Source organism: Sus scrofa, chromosome 13 (genome assembly GCF_054392235.1).
Source record: "Sus scrofa isolate SSC_HxYL_T2T_F1_AM1 chromosome 13, Sscrofa_HxYL_maternal_Yorkshire_Landrace_v2.0, whole genome shotgun sequence".
Lineage (NCBI taxonomy): Eukaryota > Metazoa > Chordata > Mammalia > Artiodactyla > Suidae > Sus > Sus scrofa.
The window spans coordinates 160,728,538-160,752,531 of NC_139395.1; the positions used below are offsets into that span (position 1 = coordinate 160,728,538).

General features: G+C 42.6%; 4 protein-coding genes across 29 annotated transcripts in view; 2 read left to right on the forward strand and 2 right to left on the reverse strand.

Annotated features, from left to right (window-relative positions):
• The window catches only part of CCDC191 (coiled-coil domain containing 191), a 101,091-nt gene extending 93,594 nt beyond the window's left edge, over window positions 1–7,497 (forward strand). For all 17 annotated transcript variants that reach the window (XR_014824810.1, XR_014824809.1, XR_014824811.1 and 14 more), the window contains one exon: window positions 6,298–7,497. Coding sequence is in view for 14 of the 17 variants with exons in the window: in XM_021070332.2 (XP_020925991.2) it covers window positions 6,298–6,442 (145 nt within the window). In the remaining 3 variants the exon portion in view is untranslated. The remainder of the gene's footprint in view (window positions 1–6,297) is intronic.
• NAA50 (N-alpha-acetyltransferase 50, NatE catalytic subunit) overlaps window positions 1–23,994 on the forward strand; it is a 574,571-nt gene that overhangs the window by 330,341 nt on the left and 220,236 nt on the right. The window lies entirely within an intron of this gene.
• The window catches only part of GRAMD1C (GRAM domain containing 1C), a 160,471-nt gene that overhangs the window by 28,411 nt on the left and 108,066 nt on the right, over window positions 1–23,994 (reverse strand). The window lies entirely within an intron of this gene.
• On the reverse strand, window positions 8,562–23,776 carry ZDHHC23 (zinc finger DHHC-type palmitoyltransferase 23). 10 transcript variants are annotated; one of them, XM_003132673.6, is made up of 6 exons: window positions 23,681–23,776; window positions 23,103–23,285; window positions 22,326–22,495; window positions 19,531–20,220; window positions 15,789–15,956; window positions 11,713–13,345 (listed from the first exon to the last, which is right to left on the reverse strand). In XM_003132673.6, the coding sequence occupies exons 3-6, from the start codon at window positions 22,484–22,486 to the stop codon at window positions 13,078–13,080; spliced, it is 1,287 nt and encodes a 428-aa protein (XP_003132721.2). In that variant the 5' UTR covers window positions 22,487–22,495; window positions 23,103–23,285; window positions 23,681–23,776; the 3' UTR covers window positions 11,713–13,077. The 10 variants fall into 10 exon arrangements, with proteins under 10 accessions (XP_084847405.1, XP_003132721.2, XP_084847400.1 ...); XM_084991279.1 differs by lacking the exons at window positions 23,103–23,285; window positions 23,681–23,776 and adding an exon at window positions 8,562–8,967 and having other exon boundaries at window positions 13,170–13,345; window positions 19,531–19,831; window positions 22,326–22,599; XM_084991274.1 differs by lacking the exon at window positions 23,681–23,776 and having other exon boundaries at window positions 23,103–23,353.

Here is a 23,994-nt window from a genome sequence, read left to right on the forward strand (position 1 = left end):
CCACCTCACACAAGATTTAGATCCCCCAACATTAACCACACACCCCCAATCAAGGATATCACCAGCACACCTTGAGGAAAGACGTCACTGGAGTCCATATGAAAACTAGCCCTTGCACCAAAAACACTGGACACACACCATCTACACAAGGATGCTCTCACATAGAAACACTCCTTTAAGACTAGAATAGGTAACAGTTTTTCCTGAATTAGTAAAGACAAAGAAAGTAAAATGAAAAAGCAGAGGAACTATTCCAAATTAGAAGAGCAAGAGAAATCACCTGAAAAAAAAAAATAATGAAACAGAGATTACCAGTCAGCCAGATCCTGAGTTCAAAAAGACGGTAATAAAGGATTTATCCAAGCAGGTGGAAGTACTGACAACCTCTGACTGCAGCATCACCACTTTCCTGCAAGTGATTGTGAGCTAATTAGAAATAATAATAATAAAAACCAGAAGGGATAATGGTATTTCTCTGCAAAGTGATGAAATATTTTAGGTCCCAGTCCTAGTATATTTTAGCAGTGTCCCTATTTCCCCAATATGTTTCTCCTTGTTCTTTAGTAATTATTTATCATATCAACTCTGGATTGATTCAGAATTGAATTAAAATCTGAATTGTTCTCTTTATAAATCATAGTTGACAGAAAAAGTATATATAAATAAAATAGTACAGAAGTCCAAAGGTTGAAAGATTAGCAACAGACTAACTTATTGGTCATCATTTTAAATATATAATAGAAATTTAGAAATAAAAATATTTTAGAAAGACCTTCACTGAATATAACTTGTTAAAAAGGGAGTAATAAAAATGCTAACTAAATTAAGAAATATCAGTAGAAACACAGATCACTATAACAAGTAATGAGAAACTAAAACAATGAACCAATCAAAAACAGATAATTCAATTTCCAAAATCAATGTAGAAGAAATGGGTAGTTAACTAAATAATAGAGAAGAATGAATAAGTGATATAAGAGAAATAACAGAAATCATCCAATCTGAACAGCAGACAGAAAGACAAATGGAAACATGAAAGAAAACAATATATGAAGTCTATGGGATAATATAGTGTGCCAACCTGTGCATATTAGTGGTTCCAGAAAATGAGAGAGAAGAGGATCAAAAATATATTTGAAGAAATTATGGCTGAGAACTCCCCAAACCTAAAGAAGGGAATAGGAGTTCCCACTGTGGTGCACTGGGTCAAGGATCTGACTGCCAGCAGCTCAGGTCGCCGAAGAGATGTGGGTTCAATCCCAAGCCCTGCACAATGGATTAAGGATCCAGCATTCCCACAGCTGTGGTGCAGGTCACCCGCGGCTGGGATTCATTCCCTGGCCCAGGAACTTCCATATGCAGTGGGTGTGACCAAAAAATAAAAATTAAGGGAGTTCCTGTCATGGCTCAGTGGTTGGAGAACCCGACTAGCCTCCATGAGGATGCCAGTTCGATCCATGGCCTTGCTTAGTTGGTTAAGGATGCGGCATTGCTGTGAGCTGTGGTGTAGGTCCCAGACTCAGCTTGGATCCCATGTTGCTGTGGCTGTGGTGTAGGCCAGCAGCTACAGCTCCAATTGGACCCCTAGCCTGGGAACTTCCATATGTGGTGGGTGTGGTCCTAAAGACCAAAAAAAAAAAAAAAATCAAGAAAATAAATAAAATAAATAAAAATTAAAAAAAAAAAAGAAATACAGGAATACAGTACAGGAAGCACAGAGGGTCCTAAAAAGATGAACCCAAATAGATCCACACCAAGACATAATTAAAATGGCAAAAGTTGAAAAAAGGATTCTAAAGGCAGAAAAAGAGTTGTTTACAACGAAACACTCATAAAGCTTATCAGCTGATTTTTTCTGCAGAAGCTCTGCAGGCCAGAAGGAATTGCATGATATATTCAGAGTCTTGAAAGGGAAAAACCTGCAACCTAAGATAGTCTACCCAGCAAGATTATCGTTTAGAGTTAAAAAGAGGTAAGGAATGTCTCAAACAAGCAAATACTAAAAGAAATCAACAAACCAAACCTAGAAGAAATGTTAAGAGTCTTCTCTAAATGGAAAGAAGAATCCATAGAAAAGGGTAAATCCCAATAGGAAGAACAAACATAGCTAAGGAATAATGATCACTTAAATAAGCCAATAGATTAAAAAAAAACAAAACACAAAATTTTAAAGAGATTACAACTACAATAAACAGAAAAGGATAACGCATGAAGATATAAAATAGGACATCAAAATCACAAAACATGGGAGTATAAAAATGTAGCTATTTTGGAGTGTATTTGTATTTAAATGACTATCAGTTTAAAGCAAGCGGATAACCTATGGGTCAACATAATTGAATTCCATGGTAAACACAAATAAAACATACAATTCGCAAAATCCAAAAAGAACAGAATCAAGCATACTACAAAAGAAAATCACCAAACCACAAAAGGAAAAACAAAAAGAAATGAGCAAAAAAGAACTACAAAAACAACTGAAAAACAAGGATTAGAATGGCAAGTACATACCTATCAATAATTACTTTAAATGTTAATGGACTAAATGCTCCAATCAAAAGACACAGAGTGACCACATTGAAAAACAAGAACCTTCACTGTGCTGCCTACAAGAGACTCACTTCAGGGCAAAAGACACAGGCTGTAAGTAAGGGGAGCAAAATGGAAATGATGAGAGAGTGGAGTAGCAATACTCATATCAGATAAAATAGACTTTAAAACAAAGATTATAAAGAAAGACAAAGAAGGGCATTATATAATAATACAAGGAGAAGAAACAATACAAGAAGAGGATATTACACTCATTACCATACATGCACCCAACACAGGAGCACCTAAATGTATAAAGCAAACATTAATAGATAAAGGAATAAATTGATAATACAATAATAGGGCACTTTAATACCCCTCTGGCATCGATGGACAGATCATCCAGACAAAAAATCAGTAATGAAACACAGGTTCTAAATGATACAACAGGCCATTTGAGCTTAACTGATATCTACAGGACACTCCATCCAAAACCAACAATACACATCCTTTGCAAGTGCACATGGAACGTTCTCTAGGATAGACCACATACCAGGTCACAAGCCTCAAGAAAAAGGATAGACATTTCAAGCATCCTTTCTAACCATAATAGTATGAAACCAGAAAAATACAGAAAAATGGGAATCGAACAAACAACTGAAAAGCCAACAAACTACTAAAACTAACAAGCTCCTAAAAAGCCAGTGAGTCAATGATGAAATCAAAGAAATCAGAAAACATCAGACAAATGAAAATGAAAACACAGCTTTACAAAATCTATAGGCTGCTGCAGAAGCAGTTCTGAGAGGGACATTCGTAGCAATACAAGCCTTTCTTAAGAAACTAGAAAAATCTCAATCTTCCACCTGAAAGAATTGGAAAAAGAAGAAAAAAAAGCAAAAGTCTGCAGAAGGAAGGAGATAATAAAGATCAGAGGGGAAATAAAAGAGATTTAAAAATAGATAAGATCAAAAAAGCCCAAAGCTGGTTTTTTGAGAAGATAAAAACAACAAACCTCTAATCATGCTCAGCAAGATAAAGGAGGACACAAAATAAGAAATGAAAGAGAAGAAATCACAGCTAATACCAAAGAAATACAAAAAAATCATAACAGTACTATGAAGTATGCCAACAAATTCAACAACCTAGAAGAAGCGTACAAGTTTCTAGAAGCATACAGCTAGCCAAAACTAGAAGTGAAATAGAATGAATCTGTAAAAACAAACCAAACAAACCAAAAACTCCCTGAAGTTCCCTTGTGGCACAGCAGGTTAAGTATCTGGTATTTTCATGGCAGTGGCCCAGGCTGTTGCTGTGGCATGTGTTCAGTCCCTGACCTGCACGCTGTAGGTGTGGCCAGAAAAACCCCTCCCTGTAAGTAAAAGTCCAGAACTAGATGGCTTCACTGGGGAATTGTACCAAACATATAAAGAAAAACTTCTCCATTATCCCTCTCAAACTAATACAAAAAACTGAAGAGGGAACACTCCCATATTCACTATATGAGGCCACCATCCCTGATGCCAAAACCAGAGAAAGACTCTACAAAAAAAGAAAATTACAGGCCAATACTTTGATGAATGTAGCTGCCAAAATCCTCAACAAAGTATTATCAAAGTGAATTCAAAAGGATCACACGCTGTGATCAAGTTGGAGTCATTCCAGGGTCAGAAGGATGATTCAGCATACACAAACCAATCAGTGTTATTTACCACATTAACAAAAGGAAGGACAAAAATCATGTGATCATCTCAATAGATGCAGAAAAAGCACTTGACAAAACCCAAAAAAAAAAACTCTCACCAGAGTGGGTAAGAAAGAATATATCTTGACATAATAAAGGCCACTTGTGACAAAACTACAGCCAACATAATACTCAAAAGTGAAAAGCTGAAAGTCTTCCCAATAAGTAAATTCAGGAACAAGACAAGGATGCTCGTTCTCATCACTTCTATTTAACACAGTAATGGAAGTCCTAGCCACAGCAGACAAGAAAAAGAAAGAAAAGGTATCCAAATTATAAGGGAAGAGTTAAAACTGTCACTATTTGCAGATGACATGACACTACATATAGAAAACCCTAAAGACTCCACACAAAAACTACTAGAACTGATCAATGAATTCAGCAAGGTAGCAGAATACAAGATTAATATACAGAAATCTGTTGCATTTCTTTACACTAATAATGAAATACAAGAAAGTTTTTTTTAAAAATCCCATTTAGGGTTCCTGTTGTGGCTTAGCGGTAATGAACCTGACAATGTCCATGAGGATGTGGGTTCGATCCCTGGCCTCACTCAGTGGGTTAAGGATCTGGCGTTGCCATGAGCTGTGGTGTAGGTCGAGGACCAGGCTCAGATCCCATGTAGCTGTAGCATAAGCCAGCAGCTGTAGCTCCAATTGGACCCCTAGCCTGGGAACGTCCATATGCCACAGGTGTCGCCCCAAAACAACAAAAAATCCCATTTAAAACCACTTCAAAATAATAATATATGCAGGAACAAACTTATCCAAGGAGGTAAAAGACATATATGCTAAAAACTATAAATCATTGATAAAGGAAAGTGAAGATGACTCAAAGAAAAGATATTCCATGCTCTTGGATTGGAAGAATTAATAGTGTTAAAATGGCCATACTAGGAATTCCCATTGTGGTGCAGTGGAAATAAATTCAATTAGTATCCATGAGGATACAGGTTTGCTCCCTAGCCTTGCTCAGTGGGTCAGGGATCCTGCATTGCCATGAGCTGTGGTGTAGGTCGCAGATGCAGCTCTGATCCCGAGTTGCTGTGGCTGTGGCGTAGGCCAGCAGCTGTAGCTTCAATTTGACCTCTAGCCTGGGAACTTCCATATGCTGTGGGTGTGGCCCTAAAAGCAAAATAAAATAAAATAGCCATACTACCCAAAGCAATCTACAGATTTAATGTAATCCCTATCAAAATACCCTTAACATTTTTCATATAACTAGAATAAGTAATCCTAAAATTTATATGGAACCACAAAAGACTCAAAATTGTCAAAACAATTCTGAGAAAAAAGAAAGCTGGAACAAAACCCTTTCATCCATGTTTCCAGAACTCAACATTAGAGTGTTTTTCAACTGAAATTCAAGACTGTTGTTGGAGGTGAGTTTTTTGTTTTGTTTTGGTTTTTTTGCTTTGTTTTTAGGGCCACACCCATGGCATATGGACGTTCCCCAGGCTAGGGGTCCAATCAGAGCTACAGCTGCCAGCCTATGCCACAGCCACAGCAACTCAGGATCTGAGTCGTGTCTGCGACCTACAGCTCATAGCTCATGGCAACGCTGGATCCTTAACCCACTGAGTGAGGCCAGGGATCAACCCCTCAACCTCATGGACACTAATCAGGTCATTTCTGCTGAGCCACACTGGCAACTTCGACCAGTGGGCTTTTTAAACAATATGCATCAAGCACCGGGACTTCAATGCTGATAACTGTGGCACGTGCTGCCTGCGCTTCACATCTCCTGAGGAGTAGTCCCAAGGCTTGCACTCAGAGTCACCCTCTCACAGGGTTTCCCTGACCACCTGATGGAAAAGAAAAAATAACCTATTAGTCACTCCTATTCTCTTTCATTGCTTTATTCTCATCATAGCATTCTCACTGTCTGAATCCCATTGTGACTTCCATACCTTTCATGTAACATCTTACTCACTAAGGATTATTTTTGTAAAGTTTTCAATGCAGATTGATGGAAGGTCAGCTTTTCCTTAGCATTTTACTTTTTTTTCCTTTTTATTCTCAAAGGAGGATTCTCCAGATCACATTTCAGACATGGAGGAAGTTTGCAAAATTTACCAAAGAGGAAAGAGGAAAAGAAGAAAGGCGAGAGCAGCTCCGTAGAAAAGTAGCTGAAATTCTTCCAGACTTCCGGATGTTCACACCGCTGTGACTCGGTGTACAGCAACAGATGCTTGGCCCTTGGTAAGAGGAGTCCTCGGTGTGCCGTTTGACACGGTCCAATGTGTGCTTACGATGGGAATTGCCACAGGTCTGCATGTGCGCACACATGTGTGTCAATCTCCACCCACCCACATGCATGCGTATATATCTGGTTTATGCTCTGCCACATACTTCTTGGATCAAAGAAGTTATTTTGTGAATTTGTACTTCCTTCTGTGATTTCTCCTGGGCTGGTACTCAGTCCACTAAAGCATTTATCACAGCAGGATCATCCAAAGGAACAGTCCAGAGCTCTGCTGTTCCGATGTATCTTACATATTTTCAGTATCATAAACTTTAAAAAGGACAAGTGTTTGCTTGCCTGGATTGTGAAGGCAAATGTGTCCTTATAGTTTAATATGAATTGTTGACAAATGTAACTTTAATTAAATAGAAATTACAAGTAGTGGGTACTTAGAAAAGGAGGGTCAGTCATCTAGTAACCTTAGCATCCACAACAGGGATTCTGCCAGACCCTGTTCTTTTTGCCCACCGGATGGAAAACCATGGATCAAAAGGTACTCTAGGCCCTTGGCAGCAGCGTACCGTAATTTCAGAGAAACTGGGGCACCAAAGGTACTTCTCAGTGCACTTCCATAAGCACGAAGGGAATTCCAAAAGCTATATAGACTCTAAGCCAGTCCAGCAATTTGTTAAAATGTCTGTACATGTTCCCATTTGCAACTTAATAACACACTCGAGCTGCCTTTTAGTCCTCAGCTCAGTTTGATCTATGTATGGAGATACTTATCTTGAATTCAAAGAATGTTTTAACCTTGAAGGTGCTAGAGAATATAGACTGACAGAATACTCCTGGGAATTTTCTGAAAGAGCTGCTTGCTAGAAAAAGTTTTTTCATTACAAAATATATGCTTATTACAAAAAATTCAGGCAGTAAATTTTCACAGTAGAATGAGAAAGTCTCTTGCAGCCCTGAAGTAACTACTGTTACATGAATTGAAAACTGGAGTTTGTAAAATAAAATTCTGTGTATTGTTCAATAAATTCTGTTATTGTCTCTTATGTCCTAGAAGGTATATCTAGCTCCACAACCTATAAAATGACACAGCCTTTTTCTATGGAAGATGTCATGAGTTACTCAGATATGACAAAAGGTATTATAGAGAATTATATTTCTTCTGCAGTGTCCCTGTTCTCACTCATCTTTTACTTTAACATGATTATATAGTCATCATCTAAAAACTCTTTTTAAGACTAACAGCCACTAAAGAAATGGGACTAAAAAGTAATTCTGTTAACCTCTTCCCATCTAAATCACTATCTGTACTTATCTATAATACGGTTATGGTATACTTGCCACTATTAGCATGCAGAAATAAAACACCAATTTTGCTTTAAAGCCAGACCTGTAGATAAGGAAGGCTGAATCCCTCAAGTAAACCTCCCAGGGGCCTAAATAAATCCTTTTCCTTTTAAGCTTTATTTTATTTCACCTCAAGCATCAATCAGAAATTGAGTCTTCAGCAGCCCATTCTGATGGGGCCAGCAAGGACTTCTTATAGAACCTTCTAAAGAGATATAGGAAATCAACTTAGAAAATAACCTACTTAGTAAATGACCTAATGTTTCTTGCTGTACTGTCTTAAAGATATGGTTTCAAATGTTATTGCTGGAGTTCCCATCATGACTCTGCAGAAACCAATCTGACTGGCATCCATAAGGACAAGGGTTCAATCCCTGGCCTCGCTCAGTGGGTTAACGATCTGGCATTGCCATGAGCTGTGGTGTAGGTCACAGACATGGCTGGGATCTGGCATTGCTGTGGCTGTGATGTAGGCCAGTGGCTACGGCTCCTATTCGACCCCTAGCCTGGGAACCTCCATATGCTGCAGATGCAGCCCTAAAAAAAACAAAAACAAACAAAAAAAGGTATTGCTAACAGAATTCCCAAATAAGCAGTCTCCCTGGCCTACAAAACTGGAAAAGTGACCACAAGGAAAATAATAGTTTAGGACTAGGGACAGTTTAAGTACACAGAATAGGGACAGAGCAGCAGCTCAAGCTTTTCTTAAAGCAAAAGAGTTCAGGAGACAAAGCAACATCAGCGATTTTCCTTAAAGAAAGCGCTTTATTTTCCATTTAAACAACTTGGTCACAGTACATTATTTTACATAAATGGCAGTAATTTTTAAAATCTCCATTTAAAAGGCCTTGTGTCTGAGTCTGAGGTGATAAGAGGACAAGAATAAAAACAGTGCAAAATGTTTAGCCTGCAGACTCCAGAGTTGGCTTCAGAAATCCCCTTTAACATTGCTGAGTCTGTTACATTAAAGATGAAATTTAATATTCAATAAATTTTCCTGGGTCTCCTTTAGTGTAACATCAGACCCAGAAATGTAATCAAGTGAAAAGGCTCAGAAACCCTAACAACTCCAACCATCCAATCACCCAGACCACAGGATCACAAGTTGAGCTTGGGAGCTCTGCAATGCAACAGCTTGCCAGCGGCGCCATCTGAAGGAATAGAGGATTTTAGTTGCATCAGTAACCAGCTCTGGTTTTAAAACTGTGCTTTTAAAGTATGACTTTTCTAGAAGAAAAAGGTGCCATTGGGAAGGCTAAAGTAATAACAAGTCACAAGCCCAACTCAGAAGCAGTCGCAACCTCTAAGGGATTTGTCTCTATTAACCAGTCCTTGGCCTGCTGCTGATACCGCAGGGAAACACTTAGTGCCAAGTGAAGTGGGGATAACTGTCCATGAGAAATGGGATTAAATGTGGCCAATTTTACAAAAAGTTTAATCACAACAAACATCCCCAACATACTGAATTTCATTCAGCATTAAGTTAACATAGCTCTCACTCTCCCCCCCCCCATCACCTTTGCAATGCTTAGTAAGTGACACACTTGTCCAGCTCCTGAAGAGAAAACAAGATTCCAAACAGGTACCTCAAGCAAAAGTCTCCATTATCCATTCATTGCTTGAGGAAATTCTCCTTTTTAAAATGCAGGGGACCAAAATAAGGCTAAAATGAAGCTGTCATAAGTTAGAGACCCTTAAACCTCACGAAACATTAATTTTTAAACATCCTGGTTAAAACTGTGCTTCTAGATGTCATATTTTTGCTTATGTTAATTGAGTTTTATAGTAAAAAGTTAATGTCCTACTCAAAGGGAAGAGTCTGTGGTCACTATGTCAGAGAACCTTTACCAGCACTGTGTTTTCTGGCTGTGGAAAACTCAAGTTTAGAAAATTATCTCTTGCTAAAAATTTTAGAAGTACCATGGACTATTGCATAAGAGAAAGTCAGTAGCAGTCTTGCTGCTAGGCAGATGGTTCAGTGGAAGACAATAACTTCATTCACCGAAGGAAACTACCAACCTGTCAGAGAGCAAAGATTTACAGTATCCTCCACACAGACACACCACAGGGGTGGCTGACGTCAGAGGAGCAGCCCATTGTCCCTAAAATACACTTAAGGCTTGACTTGAGCAGCATCAGAGAAACCTAAGAAGGGTTGTCAGTGTTTTCAAGTACTGTTTGGGTAGCATAAGAAACATTTTTAAATATTGAAGGATTTCCTCCCTTCATGCAGTCCTGATCCTTAACTATTTCTCCCTCAAATCTTTGTCCATTTCTTGTCCCCAGAAATAATACACAGTGGCATAACAAGTAGTAATGTAAGTGGTCAGAATACGATAGATCACCTACTAAATTCCACATCCAGTAGGTTAACAGAGGCCGAGGATGTGGGATGGGGGGGGGGGGACCCACTTGTCTGAAATATGATGGGCAGGCCTTATCCTGTAGCCAAGAAACTGATGGTTATAGGTTTGTAGGGCAATTCCCTACGGCTGCCACCGCCACCACATTTCTCTGAGACTCATCTGTTCACAGAGGATTTGTCCTTTAAAATGATAAAATCCCTCAAATAGCTGCAGATCATAAAAAAGCTGAAGAGTCTAGGAGTAAAGACCAAGGACATCCCAGAGCCTACAGAAACTGCTCACAGGTGGCCCCTTGTTTGCTGCCCCTTGTGGTATAAATACTTCAGTAGACTTTTACCTCCGCAGAACCACTGAGCTTTTCAAAGCTTTGAGCTTTCTTCTATAAACTGCCAATCATGAAGTTCTCAGACCTTCAAACAAGCACCTTAGTTCCAATAAGCCAGAATGATACACACAGAGCCCTTATCTGAGTGCGGTGCCCCCTCCAGGTATCCCCGTTCAGGGTGTGTGGTTACTTTGGTCTGCTGGGTACACCTCATCTTCAGCATATATTTGAACTGTTGTTAAAGATTTGGCAAGAGGCCAAAATTAATGACTAGCCTAACATTTCTATGAATTTTATTATTAATTGCTAATGACAAATCAGAGTTGGCCATACACCTGGCATTCAAGAGACTACAACCAGAGATTTCTGGCCACATGAGCTGTCCTTGATGTTATTACTTTCTCTGTTATCTCTAACCTATATAGAAAGGAATTGGTTATATCAACTCCAATGTTAACTCCAAATGAATGCTTGAGTCTGGGCCAAAGAGGGCATCACTGTGCAAACCACAGACTCTGCTCACATCCCCAGACATGCTCTTTGGCTCATTCTAGTGGAACAGAGCCTATTGTTCATTAAACAATCCATCTCTGGGAAAAGCAACGACAAACTTATATAAAAATGTGATTCCTGTCTTAAGGACGGTCTCCATTAATGGCAGGACTAGCTGTAGAGGGTAAGGTTGGAGAAGTAGCAATATTTCTTCTCAACCCTTATAAACCTCTTGCTACAGCAGCATGCACAGAAAGACTGAAAAAGCTGGCAAGTTTCCCTATACTAAGCTTTAAGCCAAGGCAAATGGAAGGGCTCATGAATTCTTTGGGGTTCCAAAAAAAGTACATGTACCAACCCAATTTTTTTTTTTTTTTTTTTTTTTTGTCTTTTTGCCTTTTCTAGGCCCACTCCCGCGGCATATGGAGGTTCCCAGGCTAGGCGTCAAAGCTGAGTTTTAGCCACCGGCCTACGCCAGAGCCACAGCAACGCAGGATCCGAGCTGCGTCTGCAACCTATACCACAGCTCACGGCAACGCCGGACCCTTAACCCACTGAGCAAGGCCAGGGATCGAGCCCGCAACCTCATGGTTCCTAGTTGGATTCGTTAACCACTGCACCATGACGGGAACTCCAACCCAAATATCTTAAGAGGGTATCTTCCCATCTTCTACGGCAGAAGAGACCACTATGAATATTTAACCCTTTATACATTTTCCATTTTGAGATATGATGAAAGAAATAACCTAGGAGGAGCTAGGGAAGAACAGTCCCTAGATCATTAGTTAGTGGAAACCACATGTACCCTGTTTCTTCTCTCCTAGGGAGATACTTTTATCTCAGGAAAGGTAAAGTTATGTGCAAGGTAAGTGGAAAGATGGCAATCAGCCCACAAAGAGAGCTCATGCCAGAAGAGAGTGAACACCAGAAGACTGGTTTTTTGCAACTCTGTGCTATTACTGACCATGTCTGAATTAGTTACATGAACAGAAAAGTCAAGCCCTTGATATTAACTAGCCACCCTACCCAGATAGAGAGTAAAGTGTTCCCCATAGGAGCATCTGTTCTCGTCCGGCCATCATCACAAGTGTGCTAGCACCTGACCAGGCGAAACATGGAAAGGGGAAAAAAACATTGATGCCTATTGGAGTTACTTAGAGGAAATCCAAACAGAATAAATACATAAGAAATTAGATAAATATAAGAACTCGTCACCTAAACTCATGACCACTGTACATTATACTAACAATAACTATACTTATAATTATTATCAACTGTCCTTTCAAGATCAGATGATAGTGAAAATCCATCTGGTCATCTTCTACCCTGTTTGAGTAGTTAATGTCTAATACTCAAGAACAAGAAATTCCCGTAACTGGACAACATGGTATTCGGGGATCTTTTTTTTCACTGTGAAATTCTGAAAAGGGATTACTGTAATACTACTGGCTTTAATATTCTGACCTACAAACATTTTTTTCCAGTCTTAGGATTCTCCTAACAATACTAATGCCTCTCTGGTGCTTCAGTTGTCTTTCAGTGCTTTCTACAAACCTCAGCCCTCACATGATCATCACATGATCCCCCCCCCCACACACACACACACACACATGCACGCTCGCGCTCTGTGAGGTAGCCAGGGCAGGCACCAGTACCCCACTCAGATGAACCTGAGACTCGAGACATGACAACAAGGGTCACATGGCTATTAGGAACTGAAAGAGGGACTAGACACTATCCTAATCCAAAACTCTTTCTCCCATACTAATGGATGGGAATTGCTTCTATCCATCTGCCCATTAGCAATCCACATCCTTTTCAACTTCTGGTGATTGAGTTAGTTAATAAGGTGACTGGAAAGGAATGGCTCTTCTTTCACTGCTTTGATATAAAAATCTCTTTAAGTTTTGAAGTCAGAAAAATTTTCTTCCCAGTCCAGTGCCTAAACCTGAGCATGGCCCTATAATGCCTTTAAGAAACTGGGGATAAACATGAACATCCTGCATGTACTAAAGTGTACGATGCAAGGGAGCAGAAGGAGGAGCCCCCCTCCTCCCCAGAGCCGTACAGAAGGCACTTCAGACAATGTCCTCAGCTGGGTGGTGGAAGGGGTGGGAGCCCAGGGTGGAGAACTGGTGCCAATTCCGCAGGAAGCCCCTGTTGTACTGGCCTGTGTCCACAATGAGCCCGCAGAGCAGCCGGCGCCCTGTCTTCTGCCGAAGGGCCTGCTGCACTTCCCTCTCGGTCACATTGTAGCTGATGTTTATCAGTTGGATCAGGAAGATGTAGGCCAAGCCTGCCGTGATGATCACCGAGTACCACACACACGTGAAGCACAGAGCTGAGCTGGGAGCAGGAAAAGGCGGGTCAGGGCTGCCAATCCTTCACACTCAGAAAGCTGTCCCCACTGTACCATCCTACACAGCCAGTGATTCCTCCTAAGGACTCTGGCACTTCCCGACTACCCCACCCAGAAGATACTTTTTTTCCCTCAAATGCCAGTAGCCCACTTCACTTTGGACTATTAACATGTTCTGTTTTCTAATTATCAGTACCTCTTTTTCTGGAAATATGCAATATGACTGTGGAATGAATAGTTCCTAAATTGTCCTTAAGTCAGAAGAAAACGAAGGCGCCAGGAGATTGCTATAAACATCTTCAAGGAAGCTGTGGGTGGGAACCCAGGAACAGTGTTAAGGTTGCTCATCTCCATTCTTTTCAGGACCAGGCTAACAAATACGAGCGAGAGGACAGCTCCCAATACCAGCGGCTCTTTGCTTAGAAGCTGTCACATTTCAAATTCTGCTTCCTGAATTCAAACATGGTCATGGGAAGGGAAGCTGCTTTCAGCCCAAGACTGTGAGGAGGAGTTCCCTGATGGCCTAACAGTTTAAGGATCCAGCATTGTCAATGCTGTGGCTTGGGTCTCTGCTCTGGCACAGGTTCAATCCCTGGCCCTGAAACTTCCACATGCCAGGCATGGCTAAAAAAAAAAAAAAAAAAAAAAGACCTGCTAAGACTTTGAGGAAAGGCTGCTGATTAATGTCTGCCAATTGATTCTTTTCAGTCAAACATTTGCAAATGAGTTAGCAAGAAATGCATTCAGAATCTCCATTTGTAAGCAAACACACACACACACACACACAAAAAGGAGTTCCCATGGTGGCACAGCAGAAACAAATGCGACTATGAACCATGAGGTGGTGGGTTCGATCCCTAGCCTCTCTCAGTGGGTTAAGGATCCGGCATGGCTGTGAGCTGTGGTGTAGGTCACAGACATGGCTTGGATCCCTCATTGCTGTGGCTGTGGTGTAGGCTGGTGATTACAGCTCCAATTGGACCCCTAGCCTGGGAACCTCCATATGCCTTAGGTGTGGCCCTAGAAAAGGCAAACACACACACACACACACACACACACACACACACAATCTCCATTTGTTAAGCTGAAAGGAATCTCAGAGATGATTAAGTCACCACAAGATGAGGAATACTAAAGAGACAGGAATCGCTCATTCACAGAGGTGAGAACCAGTGGCAGGACTATGTCCCTCAATTCCATTCACAGAGCCCAAAGAAAATCTAGAAGACAAATCCCCCCCAACGTCCTTTGCTTTCTTCTCACTCTTCCTTTTCAGGAGACTCCCTGCTTTGTTCACCAGGCGCCCTTGTTCGGGCCTTTGTCTTCACTAGTCCATGGGGAGATCTCCCCCTTCTATTACAGAGCTAGACATTCACAGGTCCTCCTCCTCAGGTGAGGTTCCTTTCTTCTCTGTACTCAGAGTCCTCACAGGTCATGAAATTCTTCAGTAACTACTATTAATGGGTTGTGATAAATGGCCTAAAGCAGAACATTCGGGGAGGGAGCCCCAGGAGAGAACGGGTTGTTAGAGCAAAGCTAAAAAATTCCAGCTTCTGCTAAAGTGTAAAGATCTTCACACTATATAAAAGTGCCTCAACCTAAAAACACTAAAGGACGTTTTGGCCTAGATACCACAGTAATCATGAGTGGTGATTTAAAAAAAAAAAAAAAAAAAAAAGTAGAACAGGAAAAAAAAATCAATGGAGGTTAAATAGAAAAGGTTACAAAGATTGTAAGCACTTCACAAAAGGGTCAGAAACAGTCAATTAAGATTGGGCTAGAAAGAAGCAACAAAGTGAGGAGCGTCCCTGATATTCATGACAAAAGAGACCATGTCGGGAGTTCCCCTTGTGGCTCAGTAGTTAAGGAACCCGACTAGGATCTGTGAGGATGCAGGTTTGATCCCTGGCCTCGCTCAGTGGGTTAAGGATCCGGCATTGCCATGAGCTGTGGTGCAGGTCGCAGATGTGGCTCTAATCCTGAGTTGCTGTGGCTGTGGTATAGGTGACAGCTACAGCTCCAATTTGACCCATAGCTTGGGAACCTTCATATGTTACAGGTGTGGCCAAGAAATTAAAAAAAAAAAGGAAAGAAAAAAAGAGACCATGTCCGCACCTGGGAAATGCTACTTGAGTTATCATTTCAGTCCCACTGTCGCTACCTTGAGCATATGACTGACATCCCTGGGTGAGCCTAATCCTACTAGTTCCTCACATTTTAAGGTCAACATTCTTTCTGCCATCACTGTAGAAAAATGCACTCATCCACTGCACAAGTGTATTGGCAATTTCAGGGATACCCAGCACCCTCAGAGCCTGTCCTGTGTTTTGGGTGAGAGCCCCTAACCTAGCAGTGAATCACAGCCCCGGACCTTCACGGCACATCCACTCCCTCTTTCTCTGGCTCCTGTGAGGGGCATCCATGTCTCACCTGTTATCTGCATAAACTCCAGGGCAATAGAAGAGAGCTGTGAAGACACTTCTATCTCTACAAATGGTGTCCAAGGTCAGCGTTATCCCGTACACGGAGGTGAGCAGGAAGATGGAAAGGGCAAGTATAAATGCTTGATGATTCGATTCTCCGACACAGCTATTTATCCTCAAGACAGCACAGGGAAGAAAAAAAGGAAACATGTTTTAAAAAGTTCTCTATATAAATAAACAAGAAAGCTTTTAGGACAGGGATAGTGTGAATTTTAGTTATTAAAAAATAAGTTATCTTGTTCAATTTTAGGGAATTAAAAACTAGTAAGAGATGCAGTCTTAAATTCTCTGCTCTCTGCAATGTGAAATATGATTAAAGACATGATTAAGTAAAAAGCAGAACCTAGCTAATACATCTTTCTAGATATTAATGAGTGAGGTCTATTACCCAATCTGTTACCCAATGTCAAGAGAGCTAATGCTGTAATCACTACCATAAGGAAAGGATGATATCAGCATTACGAAAACTGGAAAAATGCTAAACCGGAAGTTTTTGTTTTTGTTTTTTTCGTCTTTTCAGGGCCATACCCGAGGCATATGGAGGTTCCCAGGCTAGGGGTCTAATCGGAGCTATAGCCACCAGCCTACGCCACAGCAACACCAGATCCAAGTTGCGTCTGTGACCTACACCACAGCTCACAGCAACACCAGATCCTTAGCCCACTGAGCAAGGCCAGGGATTGAACCAGCATCCACATGGATGCTAGTCAAGATTCGTTTCCACTGAGCCACAGTGGGAACTTCGCTACATCAGAAGTATTACACAGTGTGGGAAAATATATGTCAAATACACATATTAATAAAAGATGCCAAGAGATGAGAAACATGGTATGGGGTGGAGAACAACTCAATAGTATGCAGACTATCTGTCGGGTACAGAGTTCTGTGTCATGGCTATTTGCAGGGCAGGATGACAGGCACACCAGGATGCCGCCGTGGGCAGAGATCTTCTCACAGGTGAGGCTGCCAGGCCTTCTGCAAACCAGTGCCTATAAATGGGCCAGCACCACCATCCTGCAGGTAGGCACATGTGCAGGCATGCATGAGAATAAATGAAAGAGACAGAGAAGAGGAAAACTTAAAAATAAAAATACCTGTTTACTCATAAAGACGAAGCCCCAGAAAAGAGCTGTCCCCATTTGTGAGCCCTGAACTTGACGTCTGCTTCTATGTCCCTCCTACGAACTTGAGGGGCTGTCTGCACCCTCACCTTGTCCCATGTCTCCTCATGAAGGGGAGAGTGTAACATGACCAGAATCCAAGACATAAAAAGCATAATTCCATGTCTTGTCTTTTGCAAATAGTGCTATGAATACACTGGGGTACATATATCTTTTCAAATTTTTTTTTCTCCAGATATATGCCCAGGACATGGAAACAACCTAAGTGTCCACTGACAGATGATGGATAGAGAAGATGTGGCATAGATAGACAGACAGACACACACACACACACACACACAATGGAATATTACTAGCCATAAAAAAGAACAAAATAATGCCAACTGCAACAACATGAATGGACCTAGAAATTATCATACTAAGAGGAAGTAAGCCAAAGACAAACATACGATCTCACTTAAATGTGGAGTCTAAAAAAACAGACACAAATGAACTTATTTATAAAACAGAAAGACATAGAAAACAAACTTATGGTTACCAAAGGCGAAGGGGGAGAAGAATAAAGTAGGAGTTTGCAATTGAAATATACACACTACTGTGTGTCAGAGATAATCAATGAGAATCTACTGTATAGCACAGGGAACTATACTTAATATCTTGTAATAATCTATAATGGAAGAGAATGTAAAAGAAGTATACATATTTATATATACATGTATAACTGAATCACTTTAACTGTACACCTGAAACTAACACAACATTGTAAATCAATATTTTAATTAAAAAAAATTTTATGTATAGTTTTCTAAGTGGTTTTCCATAGTGGTTGTACCAATTTACATTCCCACCAACAGTGCAGGAGGGTTCCATTTTTTCCACACCCCCTCCAGCATTTGTTATTTGTGGACTTATTAATGATGGCCATTCTGACTGGTGTGAGGTGGTACCTAATAGTAGTTTTGATTTGCATTCCTCTAATAATCAGGGATGTTGAGCATTTTTTCATGTGCTTGTTGGGCATCTGTAGATCTTCTTTGGAGAAATGTCTATTCAGGTCTTTTGCCCATTTTTCAATTGGGTTGTTGGCCTTTTTGCTGTTGAGTTGTATAAGTTATTTGTATATTTTAGAGACTAAACCCTTGGCAGTTGAAACAACCTAAATGTCCATTGACAGATGAATGGATTAGGAAGATGTGGTATACATACACAATGGAATACTACTCAGCCATACAAAAGAACAAAATAATGCCATTTGCAGCAACATGAATGGAACTAGAGACCCTCATACTAAGTGAAGTAAGTCAGAAAGAGAAAGACAAATACCATATGATATCACTTACATCTGGAATCCAATACATGGCACAAATGAACCTTTCCACAGAAAAAATCATGGACTGGGAGAACACAGTTGTGGTTGCCAAGGGGGCAGGGGGAGGAAGTGGGATGGAATGGGAATTTGAGGTTAATGGATGCAAACTATTGCCTTTGGAATGGATAAGCAATGAGATCCAGGTGTGTAACACTGGGAACTATATCTAGTCACTTATGATGGAGCATGATAATGTGAGAAAAAATAATGTATGCATGTATGCTTGACTGGCTCACCTTGCTGTACAGTAGAAAACTGACAGAATGGTGTAAACCAGCTATAGTGGAAAAAAAAAATCATTATAACGGCCCCCCAAAAAAATTTTTTAAAGTGTAATTCACTGACCATGACTGCCTCAAGAGCAATAAAGCTGCAACATGCTACTTAAGAGTGTTCCCCTCTGAATTAATTACACCCCTTTAGTTTAATGAGTTATCCAGGAAAGCTGCAACATTTCCTTTAAAAGTTAAACTATACAGTTTATGGGCCTCAAGTATCCTCACTGGTCACTGGTCAGCAGAGAGGTACCAAAAAAGCCCATCTCAAATTCCTGCTGTGGTGCAGTGGGTTAAGGATTTGGTGTTGCTGCAGGTGTAGCATAGGTCACAGCTTTGGCTCCACTTCAACCCCTGACCCGGGCACTTCCATATGTTGTGGGTGTGGACAATAAATAAATAATTTAAAAAAAAATTTTAAGCCCATCTCTCCACAAATAACCAAATAGTAGGTTATCCTGCTGGCCTTAAGTCAATAATGGAGATGAGAAATAACCAGTAGATCAATACGATGACAATGTATGGTCAGAGGACAAGAATCACCTAAAAATACAGAACACTTTCTTCAGCTCCGTGAGCATAGGGAGATGGGCCTATACTGATTTCAATTAAAAAAAAATTTTTTTAATAATCATTTAACTGTAGATACTTCTCTCTTAGAAAGGAGATGAGGGGCAGCCCAAAAGAAAAAGAGGAAAAAAACAAAAAACAAAAAACCCTTCGGGAAATGACTGAAAAGAACTAAATTTGTGAAACTCGAAAAACTGATGACTAAGTGGGAACATCATCACAGCCCACAAATAGCCACAAGGTGTAAAGCTGGGAAATAGAAAAATGTGAGGATGGTACAAAGGAAGAGCAAACACAGCTAGAGAGTCTCACGTGAATTTACACTCCACAAGCCTCCAGATCCTTCCAACATACCAGACACAGTGATGATCCATCCTCCTCACGCAGATGCCGCAGATCCGGCAGTGCCATGCCCGGGCTGGCCTCACCAGCTGGCACTTGGCGCACCAATCCTCCCGCGCCTTGGCGGGGCTTCCGGAGGGTGCCCAGGAGCCCTTGGGCTCATCCTTGGACGTGCGGTTGTTGAGACTGCCTGACGGATCTGCGCCGGGGAACCCTTTTCTGTTCAGGCTTTCGATTTGGCTCCCGTTTAGAGATCTGTCATTGCTCACCGACTTTCTGAGGTAGCCTGGATTCTTCTTGGCTCTGTACAAGGCTAAGAGTATCAGAAATAACCCGCAGGTAAGAAGAGCCAGCTGAGTGGGCCGCACACGCCCCTTAGGGACCACTTCCTGCAGGAACACATAGTACATGTAGCCCAGAGAGAACAGTCCGAGGCTCAGGAAAAAGAGAGTCTGTTCTTTCCTTCTGTGAGTGAGGTAGTAGTACCACAGAGCCAGCACAGGGAGGGAGGTCAAAACCACCACCCCCAGGAGGAAATGCCACGAAGCCACACGGAGGAAGACAGGCAGCAGGAAGAGTGGGGGAAGGATGCTAATGTTAACTTTTTTGGCTCCCCTAAGCCAAGGAATCCGGAGGCGGTCAGAGATCGTATCCATGATTCTCTCACAGGTCTCTGGCTGCACGGACTTACACGTGATCCATCTATGCAGAAAGAGCACAAAGGGAAGGCACTTATGTGTTTGCTGAATTAAGAACCACTCTGTAGGCCAAAGTGCCAGATAAATGATAAAAGATGCCAAAGGCCAAGCATTCTGCTTCCTTACCATTAAACTAGAGCTTTTCAGATTCATGCATCATTTTTTAATATGAACAAGAAGATCATGTTTAGATATTTAATAACTATTTCTCCACAAAACAAAGGAATACACATTTGTACCCTTCAGACTTGGGTGGGCACAGAGACATAAAAATCTATTCACAATCTAGTTATGAAGACAAGACAACACGGGAATTCTAGAAATCTTAGGTAAGTCACAAGGCAGTAAAATCACCCAATTAACTATTATGGCCAAACACTGTAAGTCGTGCTCGAGGGAGAGGAAACATTTCTGGGTGGAGTCATCAGAGGGGCCTTTGTGGGAAAGACAGGATCTGTGCTGGACCTTGACTTCCGTGCCAGTATTTGCAGGAAGGGCAGGGAGGCCTTCCCACAGTGGCAAAATGTATGCAGCCCAAAACCCATCCTGGGCCCAGAGAGTAAACCAGTCCCTAGGGCAGTGGCTGTGTAAGGAAGAACAGAGATCAAACCACCATGAGTCCCATGACTGAGCTTGGTGGACACGTGGTATGGTTGACTTTTTTTCCCCTCTACAAAAAGAAATAGTTTAAGGAGGGATAGCACTGATTTTAGAAATTTACAATTTTTAAAAATAGGGCTAGACTTGGAAGTGAATGGGAGCTAACTACATGGGAGGTATATAGGGCAGCAGGTCTATAGAAATGCTGGGAGCCTGTCTCCAGAGAAGGGTATGGAGAGAAGAGAATTCAGGGACAGCCCAGGTCTCAAGGGCTGGGAGGGAGGAAGAGTTAAAAGGTTAATGGAAGAGCTGCGGTCTTGAGTGAGGGAGGTTATGGAAAAGGCATCATTTCCCCATTCATTAGCGCAAAGTGCTCCATTTTCTCAGTGTGAATTTTAGATTAAGTCTAAAGAATCTATATTTAAAGACACCTGTAAGAAAAACTATAGATACTATCAAGTAGGAATTACAAAAAGATTAAGGGGTACTAAACAGTAGTATCAAAGAACATCTCTTATGGCTAAGTCAACGCACCAAACTCTAAATCAGCAACATGCCCTTGCAACAACTTTTTTTTTTGGCCACACTTATGGTAAGTAGAAGTTCCCAGGCCAGGGATCAAACCCAGGCCACAGCAGTGACCCACACCACTGCAGTGACAGGCCAGATCCCTAACCCATGGCACCACAAGAGAACTCCTGCAATGACTTTTTTTTAACCAGAATGGGAAAAGCAAGTTTCAGCCATCTTTATTCTCCCCACATTATGTTTTCCATGTGATAACAACATTTAAATATATAATTATTTAGAAAATGGATAAAGACTAGGTTATTACTGCTTGGCATGCAATTTTTTCACTTTTTAGAAATCATCTCTTCGGGTAGTAATTTCCATCACCTGGGATAATGGTAAAAATAAAAGCCAAGTACAATTGCGTCAATCAGGACAGTGTTGCTGTTTCTGCTGAAAACAGTCAATTCAGAAGAGGGACATACCTTCCGGCTGGATTTCCTCCCTGGAAAAAAGATGTAAGACCAGTTCTAACAGCAGGCAAATGATCTTTCAACCCTCAAGGCCCTTTGTGGTCAAGTGCAATCAGGTCCAAGGTGTCAGTCTCTGAATGCTCAGACCACTGAGAATGTGGGGACTCTCTGGTACTAACGTGTTCATTTTAAACTTACAGATCCTGCTGGCCTGCGTTTCATTTTTTTATACATTTAACTTGCCTCCGAATCCCTTTATCTGCCTATTCTCTCCATCACCTTCTCCCTCTAAATGAAAAATAATAATGTCCTAGTAAACTGAGCTGGACAGTTGTGCACTACTAAGTAATAACTCATCTTTAAAAAATCCTTACCCTTGACAAGAGAAGACAACTTTCAATTGTAGGTAAGTGGAAAGAAAATGAAGAGCAAATGCCAGGGTTCCGGATGGCTAAACTGGAAAGTATACAGTGGTGGTTTTCAAAAGGGCCTGTGGGGTCAGCCTCAAGAAACACTCTCCTCTTACCTGTCACACCCTTCATCCAGATCTTGGCAATCACACAAACAAGCTGCCACGTGGTTCTTTTCCCCATTTCGATCTATGTACTCGCAGCAGCACAGGGGCTCCAATTCAGGTTCTTCCGCTTTGTTTTTCTTCACCGGCTTCATGGTGCCCTTGTGTGTCATGATTTACACCTGTCACCATGAGGCATAAGAAGCCCTCAGAAGGTAAAGGTGGAAAGAACACAACTCACATCTTGTAAACATATCCACGCCTGCCTCTGATTAACCGCCAACGCCTGAGAAATCAAAAATGAAAAGAAAGAGGGGGAGGAGGGTTCCCTTTTCATAAGCTTTTCTGGCTCGGCTTAGCCAGAACGAGCTCTAGGGTTCCAGGGGCTCCTAGCCGCCTTCACCGCCGGGTCCCCAGCCAGGGCAGGCGCCGTCTGGCCACCAGCCGTTCCCATGGCGACAGCCGACTACGCGGCCCGGGACAGCCAGGGCGCGGGTGGCTCCGCTCACCTGCGGGTGCGGGCTGGGAGGGCCGAGCGGTCCCCGCCCGAAACCTGGGCTTGGTAAGGAAATACCCTCAGGTGTACCCGTTGGGGCTGGCCGACGCCTACGGCTACTGGGGCCAGCGACCCAGCTCTGGAGGAGCCACTGAGCGCCCGGGCAGCGCTCGGAGTAGCCGTCCACTCCCGCTTCCCCGCCGAGAGCTGGGCGCGCCTCTCCCGCCCCCGCCAATCGTGGGCGGGCCAGGAACGCCGCCCCGCCCGGAGAATGACCTTGGGAGGGAAGTTACCTGCGCTCCGGGGCTGAGGTGCAGCTGCAGCCAAAGAGGCCGAGGCGGAGAGGAAAAAGGTCGGCTCCTCCGCAGGCGCGGACCCGCTTCCTGACCTCTGCTCCACGGGGTTCCCGGCGTAAAGGCTGGAGTCTCGGGGACTCCAGCTCCCGTCTCCGCCGCACCCTCTCCGCCGCCGCCCACCTGTGACCAAAGCCGGCAGCTGCCAGAGCTGTGCGCACGACTCCTCGTGGCGTCCCCGCCGTCCCCCCGGCTAGCCCGGCTTGGTGCTGCAAGTCCGCGCGCTTCCGGGTGCCCCGCCCCCGGCGCCGGGGATCCCCGCCCGCGCGCACGTGCGGAGCCCCCCGGCGAGGCCCCTCCCCCGGCCCTGCAGCCTGGAGTTGCTGAGGAGGGAAGGACGGGTTCAGTAAGCGGGTCCCGGGGGCTGGGCGCCGGGCTGGCCCGCACCTCCGCCCCGCCCCGCCCCCGACGCAACTCCCCGACCCCGCCCGGCTTCGTGGTGCCTGCGGGCGGCGCGTGGGCGGGGCAGCCTCCCAAGCTTTGGGGTCCGGAGACGCCGGGACGGAAATACGAGAAACCTGGAACCCGAAGGCTTTCCTAAGTACGTGAGACCCGTGGGTTAGCCGGTCTCCCTTCAGGCGCTAGCAACAGGCGTCGGGGGAGATCTCCACCGCAAAATGTTACTGACGTACCGCCCCCAAATTCGCTAACCTTCTCTTAAAGGCCCATCACTTACCCTGATCTGTTAATTATCCAACTTGTTCATTTATTTTAGTGATTAGACCAGCAGGCCTGTCTAGTACTTTTGTTCCAGCCGGCTGAGTTTAAAATGAAACTGTCCTAAGATGACAGTGCTCCTTGGGTTTTATTTTCGAACAAAAATTTTTAAAAG

Coding starts and splice junctions, on each gene's coding strand:
- ZDHHC23 (XM_003132673.6), bottom strand. CDS start 22,486: ATGACACACAAGGGCACCATGAAGCCGGTGAAGAAAAACAAAGCGGAA. Junction 20,221..22,325: donor CTGGATGAAGGGTGTGACAG/GTAAGAGGAGAG, acceptor CTTTCTGCATAG/ATGGATCACGTGTAAGTCCG. Junction 13,346..15,788: donor GGAGTTTATGCAGATAACAG/GTGAGACATGGA, acceptor TCCTGCTCCCAG/CTCAGCTCTGTGCTTCACGT.